General features: G+C 42.5%; 1 protein-coding gene across 4 annotated transcripts; it reads right to left on the bottom strand.

Moving 5' to 3' along the window:
- Nucleotides 1-284: 284 nt before the first annotated feature.
- On the bottom strand, nt 285-24,536 carry ZFP1 (ZFP1 zinc finger protein). 4 transcript variants are annotated; one of them, XM_034940710.3, is made up of 4 exons: nt 24,284-24,536; nt 23,660-24,026; nt 19,949-20,006; nt 285-3,273 (listed from the first exon to the last, which is right to left on the bottom strand). In XM_034940710.3, the coding sequence occupies exons 2-4, from the start codon at nt 23,885-23,887 to the stop codon at nt 2,192-2,194; spliced, it is 1,368 nt and encodes a 455-aa protein (XP_034796601.1). In that variant the 5' UTR covers nt 23,888-24,026; nt 24,284-24,536; the 3' UTR covers nt 285-2,191. The 4 variants fall into 4 exon arrangements, with proteins under 4 accessions (XP_034796601.1, XP_003829578.1, XP_057155954.1 ...); XM_003829530.5 differs by lacking the exon at nt 23,660-24,026 and adding an exon at nt 6,097-6,223 and having other exon boundaries at nt 24,284-24,528; XM_057299971.2 differs by lacking the exon at nt 24,284-24,536 and adding an exon at nt 6,097-6,223 and having other exon boundaries at nt 23,660-23,726.
- Nucleotides 24,537-26,287: the final 1,751 nt, after the last annotated feature.

Genomic DNA, 26,287 nt, shown 5'->3' with positions numbered 1-26,287 from the left:
GAGACTTTCCAACATTTTGGCTCTCACTGGGCTCTGAAACACCATTTCTTCCTTTTGTCCCTAGGGAGACAACAGCTTCTTGGCACCGCTGGTCTCTGGATTCCTTACCATCCGTTGTTTGTTCCCTTAATCCTTCTCTCATTCTCCAAGTCATCCTTTCATATGGCGCTAATTCAGTTTACTGCTAAAGCCCTCACTGATAAAGCTGGTGAGGTCCACAGGTTAAAAATGGAAGGAATTCTATTCACCAGGCCCATAAAATCATATACAAAGACACACATATATAAGGGTTTATCTTTATTTTGTAAAAACTGCTACACACACACATACACTCTCTCTCTCCTCTCTTGCTTTCCTCATTTGACCTAGAGAAGTTTGGAGTTTGTTCCCACACATTCTTTTCAAGGAAATACCATTCAGCCATGGTATGTTTTTACCACAATTTATTCATCCATTCCCTTACTGATGGTCTTTTTTCTTTGTTTTTTTTTTTTTTTGGTCCTTACCAAAAAATACAATATACATTAGTAAACATATAATCTTAAGTACTGGCACTTTTTATTCCTTAGGGATAGATTCCCAGGAGATTCCTAGGTTGTAAGAGTATATTAATGTTAAAACAGACTCACAATGTTTTCCAAGGAGGCTGTTACAATTTACATTTCTAAAAGCAGCTATGAAAATAACGTTTTCCCCTCCTTTGTGAGTAAGTAAGATGACAACTTAGACAAAAGCTTATTGGGCTATGGATGTTCTGGATAAATTTGTTCAGAAAGTCACTCAAATTAATATATAGTGTGACAGCACATCAATGATATCCAAAAATATTTTTTAAAAGCCAGTTTTTGGTTGCCGTTTATAATTTCCAATACATGATTTGTGATTGATAGGGAAAGGCTGAACTTAAGAATTTGAAATCAAGTCTATAAAAGCAAATCTTTGAGTTACACAACAATTCTTGTTAATATATGGAGAGACCACTGAAAAATCTGACATAAAAGTGTAAACATTTAAAGGAAAAGTAATAACTTATAACTCATGTTCTAAAGGGAAATGTTTTAGGTTGGCAACAGCAAAACTCAAAGAAGTAGAAATGCCTCCTTTAAACAACAAAATAGTGTAAAAATTCACTTCTAAAGGGGGTTATGCACATGAAAAATTTAAAAAGCAATGAAACAGTTGACAGTTATTTAAAATAATTTTTCCTCTAAAGTCTCTGAAATGTAACATTTGTGAACTACAGAAGCATCCTACCATTTTTGCTAGACAATTCATGAAATATTAAGGGAAACAAGGAAAGACAAAAACAGGTGGTTTCTGTCTGTGTTACACAATATTTTGGTAACAGACATGCATTTGTATGCAAATATCCCATGGGAAAATAAGAGCATGATGAATGGGGATATTGTCTTTACACGGCAAACTCCTATTCTGTGGTGCATACTGAGTAGTACAGCTCATGTCTGCCTCCTTCATGTTATTGATCAGTTATTTCACATTTGCATATTTGTGTAAATAGTGCTTCTAGAAAATCTTCAGCAAACCAGAAGCAGGGAAAACTTCAACACTGTCTTCTGTTTCCTAAGAGGCAGCTCAAGAACAATGTTCATACCAACTGATATATGCCAGCAAGCAGTAGGGAAAGACGTAGGTTCCATGCTACTTTAAATGTGTTACACATTTCATTTGGAATGCATACTGGATTGCAGAGATACTGAAAAACACATGTGATGTTTAGTATGGAAAATCTTGTTATGTCCTAATTATCACAGAGGACAAGAATTTCAAATTCCCAGTGATTATGCTAAATTCACACGTGCAGATCTAAAGCATACCACTTGTGTTTTGTGGCATATCCACATAAAACCACTAAATTCATAGGATACTGTTTGTATATTTCTTATGCTGCTGTCTAGAATACTCAATTCATTCAAGATTTTAAAAAGCTCATTGTAGTACAACTGGGTATGGCTATTTACAACTGGATATATTCTGATATGTATTCTTTAGCTGGGTATCACATGTAACTTCCAGTATAATGTTCTCATGGGATCCTATTTTTAATACATTTTTGAGTTGAGAGATTGCATCTCAGTATGAATTCCCATGTTCCCTCAATACTGTCATGAGGTTTCTCACCCGCTTGAAGAGTTCTGGCAGGAGTTTTCCACAGTACAACCTGGCTGGAGTTTCAGGGTTTCTCCCCGATGTGAACTCTCTGATGGACACTGAGTCGGGACTTCCTGCTAAAGGCCTTCCCACATTCGGAACACTCATACGGTTTCTCTCCTGTGTGGATTCGCAAGTGTAATCTAAGAGTTGACCTCTGGCTGAAAGTTTTGCCGCACTCAGTACATTCATAGGGTTTCTCGCCTGTATGAGTTCTCATGTGTATGATGAGCTGTGAGTTCTGGATAAAGGATTTTCCACATTCACTGCACTCATAGCGTTTCTCCCCCGTGTGAATCTTCTGATGTATGATAAGGTTTGACTTCTTAAAGAAGGTTTTTGCACATTCGTTACACTCATAGGGTCGCTCTCCTGTATGAATTCTCTGGTGTGTGGTGAGTTCAAACTTTTGGGCAAATGTCTTTCCACATTCACTGCACTCATAGGGCTTCTTCTCCATATGTGCTCTCTGGTGTACAATGAGGTTTGACTGGTGGGTGAAAGCTTTTCCACATTCTGGACACTCGAAAGGTTTCTCCCCAGTGTGAATTCTCTGATGTTTGATGAGGTTGGCCTTATGGGAGAAGGTTTTCTTACATACATTGCATTCATATGGTTTTTCTCCAGTATGTATTCTCTTATGACTAATGAGGAGTGACTTAAAGGAGAAAGCCTTGTCACAGTAAGTACAAATGAAAGGTTGAACCAAGTTTTTTATTTTCTGATGTTTAAAAATGGCTGCTTTATGGCTGAGGGCTTTTCCACTTTTATTGTATTCAGAATATTCTACTCCACTGTGGGTTTTCTCTTGCTTCAGGTAGAGAAGTGCTTTTCCAAATTCGTTACACTCATCAGTCTGCTTTCCTGCATAGCTTCTATTACTATTAAGCAAGTCTGAATTATATTTCAAAGTTTTTTCATGTAAGTCATATTTATAAGGTATTTGTCTTAAAGAAACAAAGTCTGTGTTCAGATTAAGTGCTTTTCCAAAGAGATCGCCTCTTTCCTCAATTGGGGTTTGGTTCTTAAGAATTAAAAATTGCCTCGCCTGCTCGTCTGGGTTTCTGTGGTCTCTCTCCATCTGGTCATCAGCCTTCCACACTTCTAGGATAGAGAGCACAATGAAAAGAACCTTGTCAATGCCTCTGCTGTAATGTTACCGAATGGGAAGTCTTCACACGTATTCTATCACAGGGCTGACTCTTTAGTTTGGGACCCAGTCTCCCAATATTAAAAAATTCCCAGCGCAAATGTTTCCTTTCAAACTTTGAAAGAGAAAGGTAATAGCTTGCGGTTAAAAAAACAAAACAAAACCAAAATCAATACAAGTAGCATTGCCAGATGACAAAATGACCTTAAAGTGGGCAGAGAGGGTGAAATGAGACAGAAAACAGAACACAATATGAGAAGGCTGGCAATGCCAGGGATGGAGATTCATAGTGTTCTTAAGGACACTGCAGTTAGCACAGAGACCGAGAAATTAAGCAGATGAGGGAATTAAAGGGAAACACCTAAGCAGATCTCGACTAATGGTATTATTTGCTAAACTCGGACTACTATGGTAGAACCAGCACCAGTCTGCATAGTTCTAAGCTTTTTCTCCTTTTTTTCTACTGTTCATCTTTACCAAAATGATTTCCAGAGAACAGCACTTCTCACAGGTTTGCAGTGACAACCAGATAGCAGAGCTCCAAATCTCTTAAGTGAGAATCTTGCAAATGGTAAGGTAAAATCCGGAACCTCATTCGCTAAGAGATACACAACCCTTACCACAGGATCACTGACTGCTGCTGGTTTTATTGCTTTTTTTTTTCTACTGAAGTTGCTGGGAGAGTGAACATGTTTTCACTATCATATCCTACTTTTCTTCCATTTCTATTTAGAGATAGGGTCTCCCTCAGTTGCCCAGGCTGGAGTGCAGTGGCACAATCATAGCTCACTGCAGCCTTGACCTACTGGGCTCAAGGGATCCTCTCAACATTCCAGGCATGAGCCACCATGCCCAGCCTACTTCTTTCAATGTGTTCAGCATCTTAAGGATAAAGTTACCCAGGTTCATTAAGTCAAACAACAGATACTGGCAAGGCTAAGATACACTGTTGGTGGGAATTTAAATTAGTTCAGCCACTGTGGAGAACAGTCTGAAGATTTCTCAAATAATTCAGAACTACCCTTTCACCTAGCAATCCCATTAAAAATCATCTGGCCAGGCACAGTGGCTCATGCCTGTAATCCCAGCACTTTGGGAGGCCAAGGCAGGAGGATCACTTGAAGTCAGGAGGTCTTATTTTTGTTTTTTTGAGATGGGGTCGGTCTCTGTTGCCCAGGCTGGAGTATAATGGCGTGATCTCAGCTCACTGCAACCTCCGCCTCCCGAGTAGCTGGGATTACAGGCACATGCCACCATGCCCAGCTTATTTTGTATTTTTAGTAGAGAGGGGTTTTCACCATGTTGTTGGTGCTGGTATTGAACTGACCTCAGGTGATCTGCCCGCCTCAGCCTCCCAAAATGCTAGGATTACAAGCATGAGCCACGGCGCCTGGCCTGAGGTCAGGAGTTCTACAGAGAACTTGTCTCTACAAAAGTAAAAAATAATTAGCAGGACATGGTGGTGTGTATCTGTGGTCCCAGCTACTCCAGGCTGAGGTGGGAAGACTACTTGAGCCCAGGAGGTGGACGCTACAGTGCACCGTGATGTCACCACTGGATTCTAGCCTGGGTGACAGAATGAGACCCTGTCTCAAAGATTCTACCAAAAAGACACATGCCCACTCGTAGGTTCATCACAGCACTATGCATGATAGCAAAGACATGGAATCAACCTAGGTGCCCATTACTGGTGGACTGGAAAAGAATGGTACATGTACAAGACACAATACTACTCAGCCATAAAAAATGAAATCGTGTCCTTTTCAGTAACGTCGAGGCTCACAAATGGGAGCTAAACACTGGGTACTCACGGACATAAGGATGGCAACAGTAGACACACTGGTTGGTGGGAAAGGGAGGCAAGGGTTGAAAAGCTACTGGGTACCATGCTCACGACCTAGGTGTCAGGATCAATCAAACCCAAACCTCAGCATCACAGAATACACCTATGTACCCCTAAATCTAAAAAGCTGAAAACAATTTAAAATTACCCAGCCACAATCTAGACCTTCATCTTACGTTATTGCTGGTTATCTTATTGTGATCCTGCTGCCATTTTGTCCAGGACAACACTGTCACTCTCATACTGAAAAATCTATCATCTTAAGGCCACTACACCGATTCTTATGAGCGAAAATACAAACGTTACCATTCTGGCAAAGTGAGAATGCTAATGAAAGAGCAACTAGTTACAACAGAAGTTTAAGATATGTTAGGAAAGTTTCAGGGCTCAAGTGTGACAGGCAAATATCTATAAGATTAAACAGGAAAAAAGAAAAAGGTAAGCAGGGAGAGACAGATATTTGGAGGTATGCTTCAGAGATTGAGGTACAGGTCATCTGTCCTCAGCTATACTTAAGGGTTAGGGATTTGAAAAACAGATTCCTGAAAAGTATTTCAAAGGTACTGAGCTGCTCATATTCCTCTGGATACTAATTCCACTGGCTTCTGCTTCTCCCTCTCTCCCGTCCTATCTCCCTTAGAACGTTCTGAATTGACAACTCTATGCTACCCAAAACTCTTCTCTATGCTCCAACTTGAAAATTGCATATGGCTTGACAGCCATTTACTAATGGGACATAGCTCCTAATTGCTTGGACTTCAGAAGCCTTAAAGGAAAGGAGGTAGAGCTTTAAAGGCTGCAAGATCTCTCAGGTTTAACACCTGAAGACTTAGGCCAAAAACATTTAGTAATTCAGAAGCTCATTTCTGGTCACTGAGACAGGACATAAATACCTCTAGGCACATGGTGAGCTGTACCTGAAAACCGTCCTTACCCACTGAAAGTAAGTTGCTATAATTCTCCAGCATCACATCCATGTATAGGATCCTCTGAGAGGGGTCCAGTTGTTCCCATTCCTCCTGGGTAAAGTCCACAGTCACATCCGTGAATGAAACTGATCCCTGAAATGGCATATTGTTATTCATCCTAAGATGATCATTTGGTGATAGAGAAAGGATAGATGAAAACTTTGTCATTCATCATGAAAATCTATATATTACACCAACGATACATCTTGTTCACTGTTTTTGTTCATGTCTTCCAAAATACATTTTTATAAATAGTTGAGATTTATTCAGATTCCCCTATATCTCTGGCACTGTCATATTTGATAGGTGTCTCAGATTAATAAAACACTATTGGCCAGGCACGGTGGCTCACACCTGTAATCCCAGCACTTTGGGAGGGTGGGTGGGCGGGGGAATCACTTGAGGTCAGGAGTTCGAGACCAGCCTGGACAACATGGTGAAATCCCATCTCTACTAAAAAAAATTTAGTCGGGCATAGTAGCACATGCCTGTACTCCCAGCTACGTGGTGGAGCTGAGGCAGGAGAACTGCTTAAACCCGGGAGGCAGAGGCTGCAGTGAGCCAAGACTGCACCACTATACTCCAACCTGGGCAACAGAGTAAGACTGTCTCAAAAAATAAACACTGTTTCTGCTCTCAAGATGTGTACTGTGAGACAAGCACATTAGATATTCAGTGTTACCAGTGTGCTAATAAAGCTCACATAGGCATTATTTCTGTGACATCGATATTTAAATAGTCAAAGTTTTAACTCTTTAAGGCAGAAAATGAACTTCCAACTGTAAAATACCAGGTACAAGTAAGGATCTCTGTCCCTCCATCCCCTCATTCAAGCCATAAAAATGGTAGAAATTTTTTAAAAAAAATACATGGTTGAATTTAACAGGCCAGAACAGCTGAAGAAATGATTAGTCAAAAAATGTCAGTAAATATCTAAACTGAAATGCAAAAGGTACATTAAGGAGCCTAAAAGATATGTGGGACAAGCTAAAAAGGTCTAATATACTTGCAGCAGGAGTCCCAGGAGGGGCAAAATGCAGTGGAAACAATATTTGAAGAGATAACAGCTGAGAATTTTCCAACACACCCCACACCAGGCTATAGTTTTAAAACCAGCAACCCCAAGTACAATAAGTACATTAAAAAAAAAAAAACACTCAGCATATAACAAAACTGATTTAAAACCCCAGAGGTGGCCAGGCTCAGGCCTGTAATCCCAGCACTTTAGGAAGCCGAGGTGGGCAGATCACAGTCAGGCATTCGGGACCAACCTGGCAAAGATGGTGAAGCCCCATCTCTACTAAAAATACAAAAATTAGCCGGGTGTGGTAGAGGGCGCCTGTAATCCCAGCTACTCGGGAAGCTAGGACAGGAGAATTGCTTGAACCTGGGAGGTGGAGGCTGCAGGGAGCCCATACTGCCCCACTGCACTTGAGCCTGGGTGACAGAGCAAGACTCTGTCTCAGAAAAAACCCCAGAGGAAAAAACAGGTATTGCCTTCAGAGGTACAAAAAACCTGACAGCTAATTTCTCAACATAAACAATGGAAGTCAGAAGACAAATCTTCAAAAGGCTGAAAGTATTTAGAATGAGTTGGTTGACAAACTTTTTCTATAAAGGGTCAAGTAACTAGATTTTTCTTTTTCAGGCTACATGTAGTATCTGCTAAAACAAACCGACTTGGCCATCATACCACAAAAACAGGCATAGGCAACACGTCAACAAATAGGCATGGCTGTGTTCCAATAAAACTCGATTCATGGAGGCTGGGCACGATGGTTCATGCCTGTAATCCCAGCACTTTGGGAGGCTGAAGTGGGTGGATCACCTGAGGTCATGAGTTCGAAACCAGCCTGACCAAAATGGAGAAACCCCGTCTCTACTAAAAATACAAAATTAGCCGGGCATAGTAGTGCATGCCTGTAATCCCAGCTACTCAGGAGACTGTGGCAGGGGAATCGCTTGAACCCAGGAAGTGGAGGTTGCGGTAAGCCGAGATCGTGCCATTGCACTCCATCCTGGGCAACGAGTGAAACTCCGCCTCAAAAAAAAAAATAAACTTATGGAAACTAAAATCTGAGTTTCATATTTTTATTTCAAATCATTTTCACAGCACAAAATATTCTTTTGATATTCCCCCCCACCCAACCATTAAAATTAAAAACCATTCTTAGCTTGTGGGTCACATAAAAACAAGGCAGCAGCCCATCTGGACAACGGGCCAGAGTTTGACACCCCCGATCTAGAATGATGACTAGTACATAATAGATGTCAAGTATCAGACATTATTACCACTGTTAAAAGATGTACCAAAACCAAAATTAAGCCCAGCAAGAATCAGTTGGATGTGCAAAAAAAGCAATAGCAAACCAGCAAAACATATTAAAAGTATGCAAATATGGAATGGGGAAGCAAGTTTTAAACTAATTTCTGGATGTCATCAACTTAGAAGTTGTGGCAGGAAGAAAGTACCATGTTTGGAAGAAAAATTCTGATTAACTTTTGTTTAAAATAGGAAAGTACTGAAAAAATATAAACCTTTAAAGGGTGGAAATAAGCAGAAAAAGAAAAGCAGATAAAATCAGTAATCAAAATAAAAATGGGATAAATGTCTGTTAAAAGACTAAGACCTTCAGGGTTTAAAAACCTACATACAATTTTTACAAGAGGCAAATTTTAAAAACAACACAAACTTCAATGATCCAGCTAAAATATAAACAAAGTAACAAAGACTGAAAACAAAAGGCACAGGAAGCTGTCCACAGGAACATCAATAAACAGAATTCCAAAAAATGCACATAACATGACCCAAAATTCTATCTAATCCTGTTCATGATATAAAAGTGATTAAACAAAGAGCATGGGTACACCCACACAAAACATACTGGTTAGCGCTATGATTGAGTGAGGTGACATAAACAGTGCTGGTGCTGTGGCTCATGCCTGTAATCCCAGCATTTGGGAGGATGACGCAGGAGGACTGCTTCAGCTCAGGAGTTTGAGACCACCCTGGGCAACATGGCAAGACCCTGTCTCTACAACAACAGAACGCCTAGCTGGACGTGGTGGTGCACACCTGTAGTCCCAGCTACATGGGAGGTTCAGGTAGGAGGACAGCTTGGGCCTGGGAGGTCAAGGCTGCAGTGAACCGTGATCATGCCACTGCACTTCAGCCCTGGAGACACAGCAAGACCCTGTCTCAAACAAACAAACAAAAAAAGGCTGGGTGCAGTGGCAACACCTGTAATCCCAGCACTTGGGGAGGCCGAGGCAGGTGGATCACCTGACGTCAGGAGTTTGATACCAGCCTGGACAACATGGTGAAACCCCGTCTCTACTAAAAATATAAAAATTAGCCGGGCATGGTGGTGGGCACCTGTAGTCTCAGCTACTCAGGAGGCTGAGGCAGGAGAATTGCTTGAACCCGGGAGGCAAAAGTTGCAGTGAGCGAGATCACGCCACTACACTACTACACTCTAGCCTGGGCAACAGAGCAAGAATGTACTCAAAAAAAAAAAACCAACAACAATGCATGCTGGGGAGGGCAGATCCTCATATGATAGAGACAGTAAGAGACAAAATTAATGTATGATTTTTGTAATGTAAAAAACATTGGCCAGGCGCAATGGCTCATGCCTGTAATCCCAACACTTTGGGAGGCCGAGGCAGGCGGATCACGAGGTCAGGAGTTCGAGATCAGCCTGGCCAACACGGTGAACCCCGTCTCTACTAAAAATACAAAAATTAGCCGGGCGTGGTGGCGGGCGCCTGTAATCCCAGCTACTCGGGAGGCTGAGGCAGAAGAATCGCTTGTACCCAGGAGGTGGAGCTTGCAGCGAGCCAAGACTGTGCCACTGCACTCCAGCCTGGGCGACAGAGCAAGACTGTTTCCAAAAAAAACAGAAAAATTACATTTTAATACACTTATAATACAAGTAATATAAATTTTAAAACCACAGCCATATAAAAGAATGAAATCATATCCTTTGCAGCAACATGGATGCAGGTGGAGGGTATTATCCTAACTGAATTACCACAAACAGAAATCCAAATAGCACATATCCTCACTTATAAGTGGGAGCTAAACTCTGGGTACTCACGAACATAAAGATGGGATCTACTGGTAGGGAAGGGAGGGGGCAAAGGCGAAAACTATTGGGTACTATTCTCACTACTTGGTGACAGGATCAATCATACCCCAAACGTCAGCATCATGAAAAATATCTATGTAACAAATCTGCACACGTACCCCCAAATCTCAAATAAGTTGAAATTATATTTTAAAAAATCTTCAACATACACAATACATGCAAACGTCAAAATGTTAAGCACTGACTAGACAGCAAAATAGGTGGATAATTAAGTTGACCTATACTTGGGCTGGACGCAGTGGCTCATGCCTGTAATCCTAGCACTTTGGAGCCAAGGCAGGTGGATCACTTAAGGTCAGGAGTTCAAGACCAGTCTGGGCAACAGGGCGAGACTCCATCTCTAAAAAAAAAATACAAAAAGCCCAGCGTGATGGTGCCTGCCTGTAGTCCCAGCTACATGGGGGGCTGAGGTGGGAGGACTGCTTGAGCCAAGGAGGTCCAGGCTGCAGTGAGCTGAGATTGCACCACCGCACTCCAGCCTGGGTGACAAAGTGAGACCCTGTCTCAAAAGCTGCACCATACTGATGTTACTTTCAACTGTTTTAATACATAAAAATATTTCGGCTGGGCGCGGTGGTTCACGCCTGTGATCCCAGCACTTTGGGAGGCCGAGGTAGGCGGATCACATGATGTCAGGAGTTCGAGACCAGCCTGGCCAATATGGGGAAATCCTGTCTCTACCAAAAATACAAAAATTAGCCGGGCACGGTAGCGGGCGCCTGTAGTCCCAGCTACCTGGGAAGCTGAGGCAGGGGAATCGCTTGAACCTGGGAGGCGGAGGGTGCAGTGAGCCGAGATCGTGCTACTGCATTCCGGCCTGGATGACAAGTGAGACTCCGTCTCAGAAAAAAAAAAAAAAAAAAAAAAAAAAAAAATATATATATATATATATATATAAATATGTATATTTCATAAAACTACTATGCTTTATTTGTATTTCTGTGAAATAAAGAAATCTTATAATCTACCATGTATAATGGAAGAAAAAAATTCGAAGGAAATTTCAGAACACTGGCTGCAAAGAGAAAAGCCTGTGAGTTTCAGGAGAGAATAGGTTACAAGTAAGTAGACTGAAAGCCTTCAGACCTCTTGACTACACCAGAAAGCAGTATCTTCAAAATTATCAGACAAGCAAACCATAAAAACTGGACAAAATAAATAATTACTTGCAAGCACAGGAGAGCAATCACTGTAGGGCTACAATTACCAAAAGGCATCTATGAGGAGAGCCACACATTTACAATCATGCTGAACCACGGCACAGAACAACAAAGCCCAAGCAGAAGTGAGTGTTGTTGGCCAGGCGCGGTGGCTCACGCCTGTAATCCCAGCACTTTGAGAGGCCGAGGCGGGGAGATCACTTGCAGCCAGGAGTTCGAGACCAGCCTGGCCAATGTGGAGAAACCCCGTCTCTACTAAAAATACAAAAATTAGCCAGGCGTGGTGGCACACACCTGTAATCCCAGCTACTCGGGAGGCTGAGGCAGGAGAATTGCTTGAACCCGGAAGGCGGAGGTGGCAATGAGCCAAGATGGTGCCACTGCACTACAGCCTGCGCAACAAGAGCAAGACTCCATCTTGAAAATTAATTAAATAAATTTAAAAAAAAACAAACTGGTGTTTGGGTCTGTAAAGCAACTAGGATCTAGGGGCAATGCTATGGTTTGAGTATTTTTGTACTCTCTAAAATTTCATGTTGAAACTTAATCCCCAATTAAGTATTGGGAGGTGTGGCCTTTGAGAGGTGATTGGATCATAGAGGCTCCTCCCCTTGTGAATGGGGTTAGGTGCCCTTCTAACGGGGCTTGATGAAAGGAGTTCATCTCCTTTTTTGCCCTTTTGCTTTCTGCCATGCCAGGACACAGCACTCCTCCCCTCTGAAGGATGCAGCATTTCAAGTGCCATCCTGGAAGAAGAGACCAGGCCTTCACCAGCACCTTGATCTTGGACTCTCAGCTTCTAGAATTGTGAGAAAATAAATTTCTTCCTTTTTTTTTTTTTTTTTGAGGCAGTCTCGCTTTGTCACCCGGATTGGAATGCAGTGGCGTGATCTCAGCTCACTGCAGCCTCCACCTTCTGGGTTCAAGTGATTCTTGTGCCTCAGCCACCTAAGTAGCTGGGGTTACAGGCAAGTGCCACCACACTTGGCTAATTTTTGTATTTTTAGTACAGATGGGGTTTAGTACAGATGGGGTTAGCCACCACACTTGGCTAAATTTTGTATTTTTAGTATAGATGGGGTTTAGTACAGATGGGGTTTAGTACAGATGGGTTTAGTACAGATGGGGTTTAGTACAGATGGGTTTAGTACATGTTGGCCAGACTGGTCTCAAACTCCTGCCCTCAAGGGATCCACCCACCTTGGCCTTTCAAAGTGCTGAGATTACAGGCATGGCTACCTTGCCCAGCCAAGAAAATAAACTTCTGTTCTTTATAAATTACCTAGTCTCAAGTATTCTGCCATGGCAGCACAAAATGGAGTAAGACATAGGGTGATGGAGCTAAGGAAGCCATAGAGAAGCCTTAACATTCTGCATAAAGATTCACCTCAGATCTTTGGCTAGTTCCTAATATGTGTAGGTGGAGGGCAAGCCTCCGAGACAACTAGTGGCATCGACTGTGAGACTGAGAGCTGAGTAGAGATTTCAGAGGTTGCATAGTGCTGAGGAGCTGGGACAGTCTGAATCCAGCAAGATAGAGATACTGACAAACAGTTGAGATGCCACAAAAGCCATGCCCTAGAAGGACGGAGCACACCCTAGGAGAAAGGAGTATGACCAAACCGATAGACCCACACCTGCAAATCTTAAAACATGCCCCAACGGGATGAGAATCATCTGCCAATAATTTAGCTATCTGGCAGACAAAACTTAACATTTTTTAGAAGGAGCTATGTATCATACAACATATCCAGCATACAAACAAAACTGCTAGACATGTGAAAAAGCAAAACCAGGGCCAGGTGTAGTGGCTCATGACTGTAATCCCAGCACTTTGGGAGGCTGAGGCAGGTGGACAAATTGAGCCCAGGAGTTTGAGACCAGCTTGGGCAATATACCAAAACCCTGTCTAAAAAAAGTACAAAAATTAGCTGGGCATAGTGGCACATGTCTGTGGACCCAGCTTCACAAGAGGCTGGTGTGGGAGGGTTGCCCAGGAGGTCACAGCTACAGTGAACTGTGAGCGTTGTCACTGTACCCCAGTCTGGGGGTAACCAAGACTCTGTCAAAAAAAAAAAAAAAAAAGAAAAGTGAGAGAGAGAGAGAAAGGAAGGAAGGGAAGGAAGGGAGGGAAGGGAGGGAAGGGAGGGAAAGGAGGGAAGGGAGGGAAGGGAGGGAAGGGAGGGAAGGGAGGGAAGGGAGGGAAGGGAGGGAAGGGAGGGAAGGAAGGGAAGGGAAGGGAAGGAAGGAAGGAAGGAAGGAGAAATCAAGCAAGCCAAAACAATGAGGCCAGGCATGTGGTGCATACCTGAAATCCCAGCACACTGGGCGGCTAAGGTGGGTGGAATGCTTGAGCCCAGGAGTTCGAGACCAGCCTGGACAACACAACGAAATTCCATGTCTACAAAAATTACAAAAATTAGCTGGGCATAATGGCATGTGCCTGTAGTCCCAGCTATTAAGGAGGCTGAGGTGGGAGGATCACTTGAGCCTGGGAGGCAGAGGTTGCAGTGAATGGAGATCAAGCCACTGCACTCTAGCCTGGGCAAGACTCTGTCTCAAAAAAAAAAAAAAAAAAGACAAGACAAAAACAATCAAGAGATAAACAACCCAAAAGAAGCAGATGTAGACAGTACCTATATATTAGTTTTAACCCATAAACACTTCAGACGAACTGTAAAGTAATATGCAAAATATTATAGAGGTGGTCAGTTAAGATTATAAGCTGTAATCTCTACAGCAACCACTTAAAAAAAAGATAAAAGGGAAAATAGGAACACACAGGACAACTAAAAATAAATAGCAAAATGACACACTGAAATTCACCTAAGCCTGTAAAAAAAAAAAAATCACAAATAAAATAACAAACCAATTAAAAGACAGAAATAGGCCAGGCATGGTGGCTCACGCCTATAATCCCAGCCCTTTGGGAGGCAAGATCTCATCACGACAAAAAAATAAAAAAAATTAAAATTAACTGTCACAGGCCTGTAGTCCCAGCTACTCAGGAGGCTGACGTGGGAGAACTGCTTGAGGCTGCAATGAGCCAAGATCACACCACTTCACTCCAGCACTGCAGCCTGGGTGAGAAAGAGAGATCCTGTCTCAAAAAAAAACAAAGCAAAACAAAAAAAAGAAATAGAAATAGGCTGGATCAAGAAACTGGAGGCTGCAGTGAGCTGTGTTCATGCCACTAAATTCCACCCTGGGCAACAGAGGAAGACCCTGTCTCAAAAAAAGAAGAAACAGGCTGGATCAAAACCACGACCAAACTACAAGCTATTTAGGGGAAATATACTATAAACATATGAACATAAATAGGTTGAAGCAAAAATAAAATATATACCATAACACTAATCATAAAACAAAGGAGGTATGGGCCAGGCATGGTGGTTCACATTTGTAATCCCAGAACTCTGGGAGGCTGAGGTAGGCAGATCCCGTAAGCCTAGGGGTTTGAGACCAGCCTGGGCAACCTGGCGAGATCCCATCTCTACCAAAAACAAAACTACAAAAATTCCCTGAGCATGGTGGTATGCGCCTGTAGTTCCAAATACTGGGAGGATCACTTGAGCTCAGGAGGCAAAGGCTGCAGTGAGTGAAGATCAAGCCACTGTACTCCAGCCTGGGTAACAGCCAGATCCGGTCTCAAAACAAACCAACCAACCAACCCAGAAGAGGTAGGTATGGCTTTATTTTTATCAGAAAAGCAGTATTATCAGGGATAAAGAGGGGCATTTCAAAATGATAAAAGGATAAGTCCATCAGGAAGACAGAATCATATGTGTGCACACATACATAACCATATATTCAATGACTAACATAGCTTCAAATCATATCAAGCCTGACAGAACTAAAGTGAGGAATGGACAAATCCACATTCATACCTAGCTATCAATCAAATACCAGAACAGAATGAAGGCCAGGTGCAGTGGCTCTCACCTGTAATCCTAGCATTTTGGGAGGCTGAGGAGGGCGTATCACTTGAGGCCAGGAGTTCAAGACCAGCCTGGCCAAGAGGGTGAAATCCCGTCTCTACTAAAAATACAAAAATTCACCGCGTGTAGTGGCACACACCTGTAATCACAGCTACTTAGGAGGCTGAGGTGGGAGAACTGCTTGAACCCGGTGGTAGAGACTGCAGTGAGCCAAGATCACACCACTGCACCCCAGCCTGGGAGACAGAGTGAGACTGTCTCAAAAAAAAAAAAAAAAAAAAAAAGACATTTTCAGAAATTCAGCCTAAAAAACATACCTCTCACAAACCCTTTCTCAAGAAGCTGCTGAAGCATGTACTTCAATAAAACAACAGTAATCCAAAAAAGAGAGGCTGCAAACAAAAGATCAACATGAGAGAGAGGAAGGAAATCCCTAGGAGTGGGAAGGAGACAGCGGTGGGAGATGGCGAAATAGCACTGATTCTCTACTGACACCACGTTACTTGTAGTTACGGACTGGAACACAGTGATTCAAAAGCTGGCATTTTGAGGGTTGTCATCAACAAGATACCTGCGGCCACTGTACCAACTTTTTATTAACCTGAGGGCAGAATGCTTGGGTGAACCTGGCCCAGATTCTTAACTGTACTTAGTTTGGCTTATCTTGAACATGTTCTGATGACATCTGTCTTTCCCCTCCATACCAGACTGCCTTGGATCAGATGAGAACAGTCATTTCATGTCACAGAAGTGTTCTGCTTTAATCTACTCCTGCGTGGTGGCTATTCACCAGTGAACCAAGATGCAGAAAATGCATAGCATCCCACTCCCTCTAATTATATTCGTACCAAAAATTCAATACCTAGTCTACACTCTGACCCTGTCACACGGCCCAACTATGTTGAGCCCTATGCTTCTCATGACCTTGCCAATGACCTCCCCAAACGGGACTTCTGTAAACTCTCAGGAAAGTCAAAGCCAGGCTATACCTGGAAATTCAATTCAGCTCATCTTTTCCTGGGAGGCTTTGTCCAACAGTAGCAAAATTTCTTTTCTTTTCTTTTTTTTTCTGAGATAGAGTCTTACTCTGTTGCCCAGGCTGGAGTGCAGTAGCATGATCTCGGCTCACTGCAGCCTCTACCTCCTGGGTTCAAGCGATTCTCCTGCCTTAGCCTCCGGAGTAGCTGGGATTACAGGCGCATGCTACCACGCCCGACTAATTTTTTTTGTATTTTTAGTAAAGACAGGGTTTCGCCACGTTGGCCAGGCTGGTCTCGATCTCCTGACCTCAAGTGATCCACCAACCTCGGCCTCCCAAAGTGCTAGGATTACTGGCGTGACCCACCACACCTGGCCCTAACAGTAGCCAAATTTCTAGACACAGCTGCTTTACACTGCTAAATTTGCTTGGTGTTGCCACATTGCTCCCAGTAAGGCTGTATCATTCTATACTATCTCCAGCAATACATGAGTGGTTTCATTTCTTCTTAGCTAACACTAGCTAGTGTAATTTAAAAAATAAATGATAACCTAAGTCTTGGCAAAGGGCCCACGGATGCATCTTTTAGATCTTACATGTCTGAAAGGAAAAAAAAACCTCCACCAATCAGACAAAAGATTATGCAAACCAAGGCAATATTAATTCCAGTTATAGTTTGTTAACTAAATTTTATATTAAGACTATAAGTGATATTAATCCCAGTTATAGTTTATCAACTGAATATTAGATTAAGAATATATCTAAGTGGTAAAGTCTTTAAGGAAAGCAAGGGAACTATTAAGAAAAATGTCAAGATAGTGGCTATCTACTAGGCGGATTCAATCAGAAAATTTGTCATAAAGAACAGATAATGTTCTGTTTCTTAACTTGGGTGCCTACATGGGCACCCATTTTATTATTGTTCTTTAATGCATATATATTTGTTATATATGTTGTTATAACACATTTAAAGAGTGTTATGTCTTAATATACTATTCTGTACATGTGTCACACAATTAAAGATTAGGAAAAAAAAGAATGAGCAACCTCTATGCTCTGATATGGAAATACTTCAAAGATATGTTACTGAATGATTTAAAAAACACATAATTGGACTGAGCACGGTGGCTCACACCTGTAATGCCAGCACTTTAGGAGACTGAGGTGGACATGGATTGCTTGAGCTCAGGAGTTCGAGATGAGCCTGAGCGACAGGGCAAAACTCCATCTCTACAAAAAAATACAAAAAATTAGCTAAGCATGGCGGCATGTGCCTGTAGTCCCAGCTACTTGCGGGGATTTAGGCAGGAGGATTGCTTGAGTCCAGCAAGTCGAGGCTGCAGTAAGCCGTGTTCACATCACTGCACTCCCACTTAGGTGACAGAGCGAGACCCTGTCTCAAAAACAAAACAAAATCAAATCACATAATTAAGAGATTGAAACACAAACCATAACCAGGCACAGTGACTTACGCTTGTAATCCCAGCATTTTGGGAGGCCAAGGTGGGTGGATCACTTGAGCCCAGGAGTTCGAGACCAGCCTGATCAACATGGTGAAACCCCATCTCTACTAAAAATACAAAAATTAGCCGGGCTATGGTGGTGCGCACCTGTAATCCCAGCTACTCGGGAGGCTGAGGCAGGAGAATCACTTGAACCTGGGAAGTGGAGGTTGCACTGAGCCAAGATCGCGCCACTACATTCCAGCCTGTGTGACAGAGCAAGACTCCATCTCAAAAAAAATAAAAATTAAAAACATAAATAAATAAAATGGCTAAAATCCAGAACACTGACAACACAAAATGCTGGTGAGGATGCAGGGCCGTAGAAAGTCTCATTCAGGGGGTTCCCTCTCTCGGCTTTGGAGCCCCCCTCCCTCTGTCTCTGTACAGGGGAGCCTCTTCCTTCGGCCTTCTCTTTTCTTTCTTGCCTATTAAACTTTCCGCTCCTTAAAACCAAAAAAAAAAAAAAAAAAAAAAACTCTCATTCATTGCTGGTGAGAATGTGGGAATGTAAAATGGTACAGCCACATGGAAGGGAGTTTGGCAGTTTCTTACAAAATTAATTATATTCTTAGTGTATGATCCAGGGGCCTTGGTATTTATCCAACTGAGTTGAAAACATGCCCCCAAAAAACCTGCACACAGATGTTTATAACAGCTTTATTTATAATTGCCAAAACTTGGAAGCCACTAAGTTTATCTGTTCCTTCAATATGTGAATGGATAAATAAACCGTGGTACATCACATCATGACATATTCAGTACTAAGAAGAAATGAGTTATCAAGCCAAGAAAAGACTTGGAGGAACCTTCTCTTTTTTTTTTTTTTTGAGACAGAGTCTCGCTCTGTTGCCCAGGCTGGAGTTCAGTGGCGCAATCTCGGCTCACTGCAAGCTCCGCCTCCTGGGTTCACGCCATTCTCCTGCCTCAGCCTCCCGAGTAGCTGGGACTACAGGCGCCCGCCACCACGCCTGGCTAATTTTTTGTACTTTTTTTTACTAGAGACGGGGTTTCACCGTGTTGGCCAGGATGGTCTTGAACTTGGAGGAACCTTAAATGCATATTTCTAAGTGAAGGAAACCAATCTAAAAAGGCTACCTACTGCATGACTCCAACTATATGACATTCTAGAAAAGACACAACTAGGGAGATGAGACAGTAGAAAGATCAGTGGGTGTTAGGGACTTAGGGAGACAGAGGGAGAGGTGCATAGGCGGAGCACGGGATTTTCAGGGCAGTGAACCTATTCTGCATGATGCCATAGTGACGGATACATGTCATTATATATTGGTCAAAATACACAGAATGTACACAGAGAGTGATCCCTACTGTAAACTATGGTCTTTAAAGTATTAATATTGGCTCATCAACTGTAACAATATACACATTAATGCATATATTAATAATAAAGGAAACTGGGGGTAGGGGTTGGGAATGAGGGTGTATATGGGAACACACTGCATTCCCCATTCAATTTTTCTGTAAACCCAAAACTGCTCTAAAAAAAAAATGAAATCTATTAAAACAGAATGCATATAAACAGAACAGTATGATTAACATGCTATCTTACGTTTGTGCTTTTATTTGTACTCGTGTAATTATGTACAAATAAGCTCTGGAAAGCTACACAAGAAAGTAATGACAGTGGTACCTGCTTGGGTGGGGGAATTTAAATACAAACCCACATATCTACTGCATTCTCTGACATTAGGCTAATCTGACTGGAAAAACCAAATACATACAATAATCTTCTGCACTTGCACTGAGGAATGTTATATGAAACAACCACAGATAAAGTGATAACCCTTTCAAAGTTGGTTGTTTCTGGGGATGCTGTCCAAAACACCATCTATATGAAGGTCCATAAAATTTATTCAGACCTAATGTACAGAACCAAATAATTGGTATTCATAACCAATGCAAGACATTTAATTAACTCAATTTGCTTTTTGGCTGCTGGTATTGATTAGTTATTCTTGCTATGTTTCCTTTGTGTCTTATTCATACTTTTCTATTTCATTTTCTGGATCCTTATAAACTTCCTTAAATGCACTGAAAAGCAAAATGGGGAATAAACAAACAACTCACCTGGGATTTGTTCATTTTCTGCAGTTTTTGGCAAAGGCAGAGAACTATGAAGGCAGAACTGGAATAGAGGAAAAAGGAAGGCATTGTTATTAAAGGTCTGACCTGCCTTACAACTCCTAGAATGACTTGTTTAGAAATCCCTAGAGACCACCTGGGAAAATACCACCTCCTGGGATAGTCCCTTTGCCTCTTCAGAAGGGGCAGAAAAGATCATACTAACAGCACCTATCTTCAATCTAACATTATCAGACACCCATAAAGGCAAGACTAAGATAATCCACTATCAAAAGAGGCAAAACAATCAATAGAACCCTCAACTGCTGAAATTATCAGACAGGGCATTTAACACAACTATGATTCATATACTAAAGGCTTTACTAGAAAAGGTGGACAACATGAATAAACAAATAGGGAATTTCAGCAGAGACGGAAACTGCAAGAAAAAATCAAATGGAAATGCTAAGAAAAGTACAGTAACAGAGTTGATCTTTCAGCAGGTTCATTAGTAGACAAAGGAGCTAAGAAAAGTTTCAGTAAACTTGAAGATAGGTCAAACTGAAACTCAAAGAGAAATGGAAGAAAAACATAAAAGGATAGAGCATCCAAGGGCTGTGAGACAATATCAAATGGTCTAATAAACATGTAATTGAAATTCCAAAAGGAGAAAAGAAGTATTTGAAGGCATAATGGACAAGAATTTTCCAAAAATAATAATATCAAACCACAGGTCCAAGAAACTCAATTTATCCAAACAGGGAAAATATCAAAAACTAAACGCAAACAAAAACACACATGGACACATCGTATCCAAACAACTGAAAACCAAAGTTAAAATCTTCAAAGCAGCCAGAGGAAAAAAGACATATTATACATAGAAAAATCAAGATAATGAATCAAAGCCACCTTCTCATCAGAAACTAAGCCAGAAAACAAAGTAGTGACATCCTTAAAGTGCTTTAACAACAACAAAAAAGCAACTAAAGCAAAAAACTATTAACTAAGAATTCTATACTCAGCAAAAATATCTTTCAAAAATGATAATGAAGTAAAAAACCTTTTTCAAACAACAAAAACATAGCGAATTCATTATCAGTAGAGCTGCACTAGAAGAAATGTTTAATGAAGTTATTTAAATAGAAGAAATATGACATCAGACAAAAACCTGAATCTACACAAATAAATGAAAATCTCTTGAGAATGGTTAAAATGAGGATCAACACAATAGATATTTTTTCTTGCTTTTAATCACTGTGAAAGATTATCTAAAGCAAAAATAGTAGCAAGGTTTTGTGGGTTTACAGCATATGTCAATATTCTGCAACATGTATGACAACAATAATGCAAAAGACGGGAGGATGAAATTGGGAGTATAATGTTCCAAGTATATTGACATAAAACAGTATGATATCTTTAAAGTTCCACTAAACTTTAGGGTAACAACCAAAAACTCTGTTAAATTTTTACAAATATACAATAAGACAACAGTGGAGATAAAATGTAATTATAAAAAAGACCCACTTAAGCCAAAAGTAGACAGAAAAAAAGGTAAACAGAAACAAAGACCAAATAAGAAAAACAGAAAAAAAACAGCAAGATGGTAGATTTTAACACAACTATATAAATAATTGGCATAAACACACCAATTAAATAACAGAGGTCAAATTATATAAAAAAAGTAAGACCAAACCATGTGCTGTCTATAAGCAGTTTGTTTTAAATATAAAAACATAGCTACATTCAAAGTAAAAGGATGATCAGTTGTAGGAGTCAGGAAATTAAAAAAAAAAAAGATAAAAGAATGGAAAAAGAGGGTCAGGCACAGTAGCTCATGCCTGTAAACCCAGCACTCTGGGAGGCAAAGGTGGGTGGAATGCTTGAGCCCAGGGGTTTGAGACCAGCCTGGGCAACATGGCAAAACCTCGTCTCTACAAAAAATACAGAAAATTAGGCGAGTGTGGTGGCTCATACCTTGAGTCCTAGCTACTCGGGAGGCTGAGGCAAAAGGATTAGGGCGCACACCTGCAGTCCTAGCTACTCGGGAGGCTGAGGCAAAAGGTTTGAGGTTGCAGACAGCTGTGACTGAACCACTGCACTCCAGCTTGGGCAACAGAGACAGACCCTGTCTCAATCAATCAATCAATCAATCAATCAAGGAAGATTCTACGATCAACAGCACAATATTTATTCAAATACACACGAAACAGTTACCCAGAGAGATCATCATATCCTCGACCTTAAAACAAACTACAACAGGCCTGGCGCAGTGGCTCACGCCTGTAAAGCACTTTGGGAGGCCAAGGTCAGCGGATCACTTGAGACCAGGAGTCTACTAAAACAAAATGAAACAAAAATACAATACAAAAACAAACCACAACAAATCTAAAATAATTGAAATTTGTAACACAGTATTCTGACCAAATCAGAATTAAACTATACATCAATAATATAAAAAGATCTGGGCCGGGTGCGGTGGCTCACGCGTGTGATCCCAGCACTTTGGAAGGCCGAGGCAGGTGGATCACCAGGTCAGGAGATAGAGACCATCCTGGCTAACACGGTGAAACCCCGTCTCTAGTAAAAATACAAAAAAAAAAAAAAAAAAAAAAAAATTAGCCAGGTGTGGTGGCGGGTGCCTGTAGTCCCAGCTACTCGGGAGGCTGAGGCAGGAGAATGGTGTAAACCTGGGAGGCGGAGCTTGCAGTGAGCCGAGATCTTGCCACTGCACTCCAGACTGGGCAACAGTGCGAGACTCTGTCTCAAAAAAAAAAAAAAAAATCTGGAAAATCTCCAAAAACTTGGAAATTATGCAATACAATCTAAATAAATAAGGGTAAAAAATGAAGTCACAAGGGAAGTTAAAAAAATTTGAATTGAATGGTAATGAAAACACAATATAAAGGCTGGGTGCAGTGGTTCATGCCTGTAATCCCAGCACTTTGGGAAGCCAAGGCGGGAGAATCACTTGAGGTCAAGAGTTCTAGACCAGCCGGGCCAACATGGTGAAACCCAGTCTCTACTAAAAATAAAAAATCAGCCAGGTGTAGTGGCGGGCGCCTGTAATCCCAGCCAGGAGGACTGCTTGAACCCGGGAGGCAGAGGTTTCAGTGAGCTGAGTGCCACTGCACTCCAGCCTGGGTGACAGAGTGAGACACTGTCTCAAAAACAACAACAAAAAAGAAAATACAAGATATAAAAATTTGAGTGATGTAGTTAAAGTAGTATTTAGAGGAACAGTTACATCAATAAATTGTGTCTGGCCCGGCGCGGTGGCTCACGCCTGTGATCCCAGCTACTCGGGAGGCTGAGGCAGAGCACTACTTGAACCCAGGAGGCGGAGGCTGCAGTGAGCCGAGATCGCGCCACTGCACTCCAGCCTGGACGACAGAGCGAGACTCCGTCTCAAAAAAAAAAAAAAAAAAAAAAAAGAAAAGAAAAGAAACGGTACAATACAAAAATATAGTATTACAATCACATAGGACCACCATTTAACATGAGGTCCCTCGTTGACAGAAACACTGTTATGCAGAGCGTGACTGTACCAGAATCATGGGAAAACTTTCGTATTTCAAAGTAGTGAAGAATTTTGGGTGCCCCAAACGGAAAAAACAGTAAATTCCACCCGAGAGAAATTTAAAACGTCAAAACGTATACATGGCAAAATCTACCAGCGAGTAAAATCAAAAGATAAATGAAAAAATATCTGCTGCTCACATAAAGTACCACCGGGTTGTGAGACCTTAGGGAAATCACTTTCCCCTTCTGAACCTCCCGTGTTCCTGGGATAGCGACGGAGATGATAACGCTGGAAGTCACGGGGTGGATGCCAGGATCAGGGGGACACCTCACTGAAGACCCTCTGACAAAGGGATCACGGTTCTCCTTCACCACCGGCAACTGACCAGGCTCCAGTCCTTCCTCCACCCACGAGGCACCGGGCATCGGGGCGTGGCCAGGTGTGTCAGGCCACACCCCCACCACGCCCCGGCGGGGCCTCGTCCCGCGCGCGCGCGCCCGCCGGGGCTCCAGGACTCGCTCCCGCGCGGCCCGAGCCCTTCGCCGCCCGTCGGAGGCGCATCTCCTGACAAAGAGAAGAAGGCGAAGCCTCATAGCCGCCCTTCCCTCCGCCGTCCCCGCCCCCGCACGTTCGGCCAGGCGTGCCCCGCCGGCCCCGTTCAGAGGCGAGCGCCGGGCAACCCCGGACGCCGCCCTGAGGGTCACTGCCGCCTACGAGTAGCCGAAGTTTGGGCTCCCACCCTGCGCGGGCACGAGCCCATCCCTCATCTCCTTCCCCTCGGCCCCAGGCCGCACGGAGCTACCTGGAAGCCTCTCTCGTACCTGGAGGGGCGCAGCCTCCACGCGTGGCCCAGTGCCACAGCGGGTCACGGCGCAGGGAGGCGAAGACGCGCGGAGACGGGGGCTCTGTCACCCACTCGCCGCTGGTTGTGGGGGAAGGGCGGCCACCGGCGCGCTCGCAGCACTGCACATGCGCAGAAACAGGGGCGCGCGCCGTTCCCAGGGTCCTCGGAGGGGTGGTCCATCCACGTTCGGGACTACATTTCCCACAAGCCTCCGGGGCCGCGGCTTTAGGGACTCTCAGGAAAGTCTTCGCCTTGTTAGGCGGTCTGATGAACCGACCAAAATAATCTCCTTAGCCCGCACTGTTTTCTTTTTTCCCAGAGTGGGTCGTGAATTACAATTCACCACCTCCCGCTTAAATACAACAACTTGGCTTTTAAACATTACACAAATAATCTATAACTGTATTTAATTAGAATGTATGTACAAAATGAAAGTATCCATAATCTCCCTTTCTAAAGATTAACTGCGTGTAACATTAAGTTCGCACTTTGATTTTTTTGTTGTTGTTACAAAACTGGCCATAAGGTATCATGTGCTGCAACTAGCTTTTTTCCCTTTTTTCCCAGGCCACTTTGTTGAGGTATATATATTTGTTGAGATCTATATATTTAAGATGTACAACTTGACGATATCTACATTTGTGAAATATTCACCATAATCAAGCTAATTAACATGTGCATCACCTCACATAGTTATTTGTCTGATGAGAACACTTAAGATCTATCTTCTTAGCAAATTTGAAGTATACAATATTGTCAACTATCGTCACATAGCTGTGCATCTCCCCAGAACTACTCATCTTGCATAACTGAGACTTTGTACCCCTTGACCACCATCTTCCCATTTCCCTTCACCCTCAGTTCCTTTCATCCTTTAGAACAGTTTTAGGTTCTCAGCAAAATTTGAGCAGAAAATACATTGAATTCCCATATAACCCATGTCCCCCCAGCACACACAACCTCCCCAAAGTCGATATCCCACACCAGAACAGTGTATTTGTTAAAATTGGTGAACCTACAGTTAAATATCAGCACCTGGCCAGGCTCAGTGGCTCACACCTGTAATCCTAGCACTTTGGGAGCCTGAGGCAAGCAGATTGCTTGAGCCCAGGAATTTGAAATCAGCCTGGCCAAAATGGTGAAACCTCATCTCTTAAAAAAAAAAAACAAAAAAAAACAAAAATTAGCTGGGCATGGTGGCACGCACCTGTAGTCCCAGCTACTCGGGAGGCTGAGGTGGGAGGATCACTTGAGCCTGGGAGGCTGAGGTTTCAGTGAGCCAAGATTGTGCCACTGCACTCCAGCTTGGGTGACCCTGTCTCAAAAAGTATAAATTAAAAAACAAAATCATTGGCACCCAAAGTCCGTAGCTTACATTAGTGTTCACTTGATGTTGTACATTCTATGGGTTTTGACAAATGCATGTAACCATTACAGTATTGTACAGAATAGTTTCACTGCCCCCCAAAAAATCATCATCTGTGCTCCATTTATTCATCCATCCCACAACCCCTGGAAATCTCTGATATTTTTACTGTCTCCATAGTTTTGCCTTTTGCAGGTTGTCATATAGTTGGAATCATACATATGTTGCTTTTTCAGATTGGCTTCTTTCATTTAGTAATATGCATTTAAGTTTCCCTCATGTCTTTCCCTGGCTTTTTTTTTTTTTTTTTTTTTTTTTTTGACACAGGGTCTCACTCTGTCACCCAGGTTGGAGTGCAGTGGTGCGATCATGGCTCACTGCAGCCTCCACTTCCTGGGCTCAAGTGACCCTCCCAGTTCAGCCTCCCAAGTAGCTAAAACTACAGGCGTGCACAGCCATGCCTGGGTTTTTTGTAGAGATGGCATTTTGCCATGTTGCCCAGGCTCGTCTCAAACTCCTGGGATCAAGAAATCCTCCTGCCTTGGCCTCCCAAAGTGCAGGGATTATAGGCATGAGCCACTGTGCCCAGCCTCAATTTGTTTTAGTGCTGCATAA

The sequence above is a fragment of the Pan paniscus genome, chromosome 18, assembly GCF_029289425.2.
Source record: "Pan paniscus chromosome 18, NHGRI_mPanPan1-v2.0_pri, whole genome shotgun sequence".
NCBI classification, from domain to species: Eukaryota; Metazoa; Chordata; class Mammalia; order Primates; family Hominidae; genus Pan; species Pan paniscus.
This window is presented reverse-complemented; position numbering and strand designations above follow the sequence as displayed.

Excerpts from the sequence above, each read along its gene's own strand:
- ZFP1 (XM_034940710.3), bottom strand. The coding sequence starts at position 23,887 with ATGCCCGGTGCCTCGTGGGTGGAGGAAGGACTGGAGCCTGGTCAGTTG. Across the intron at positions 20,007-23,659 it reads ACAACCCGGTGGTACTTTAT|TTCTGCCTTCATAGTTCTCT; the intron begins GTGAGCAGCAGA and ends CCTCTATTCCAG. Across the intron at positions 3,274-19,948 it reads AGAAAATGAACAAATCCCAG|AAGTGTGGAAGGCTGATGAC; the intron begins GTGAGTTGTTTG and ends TCTCTATCCTAG.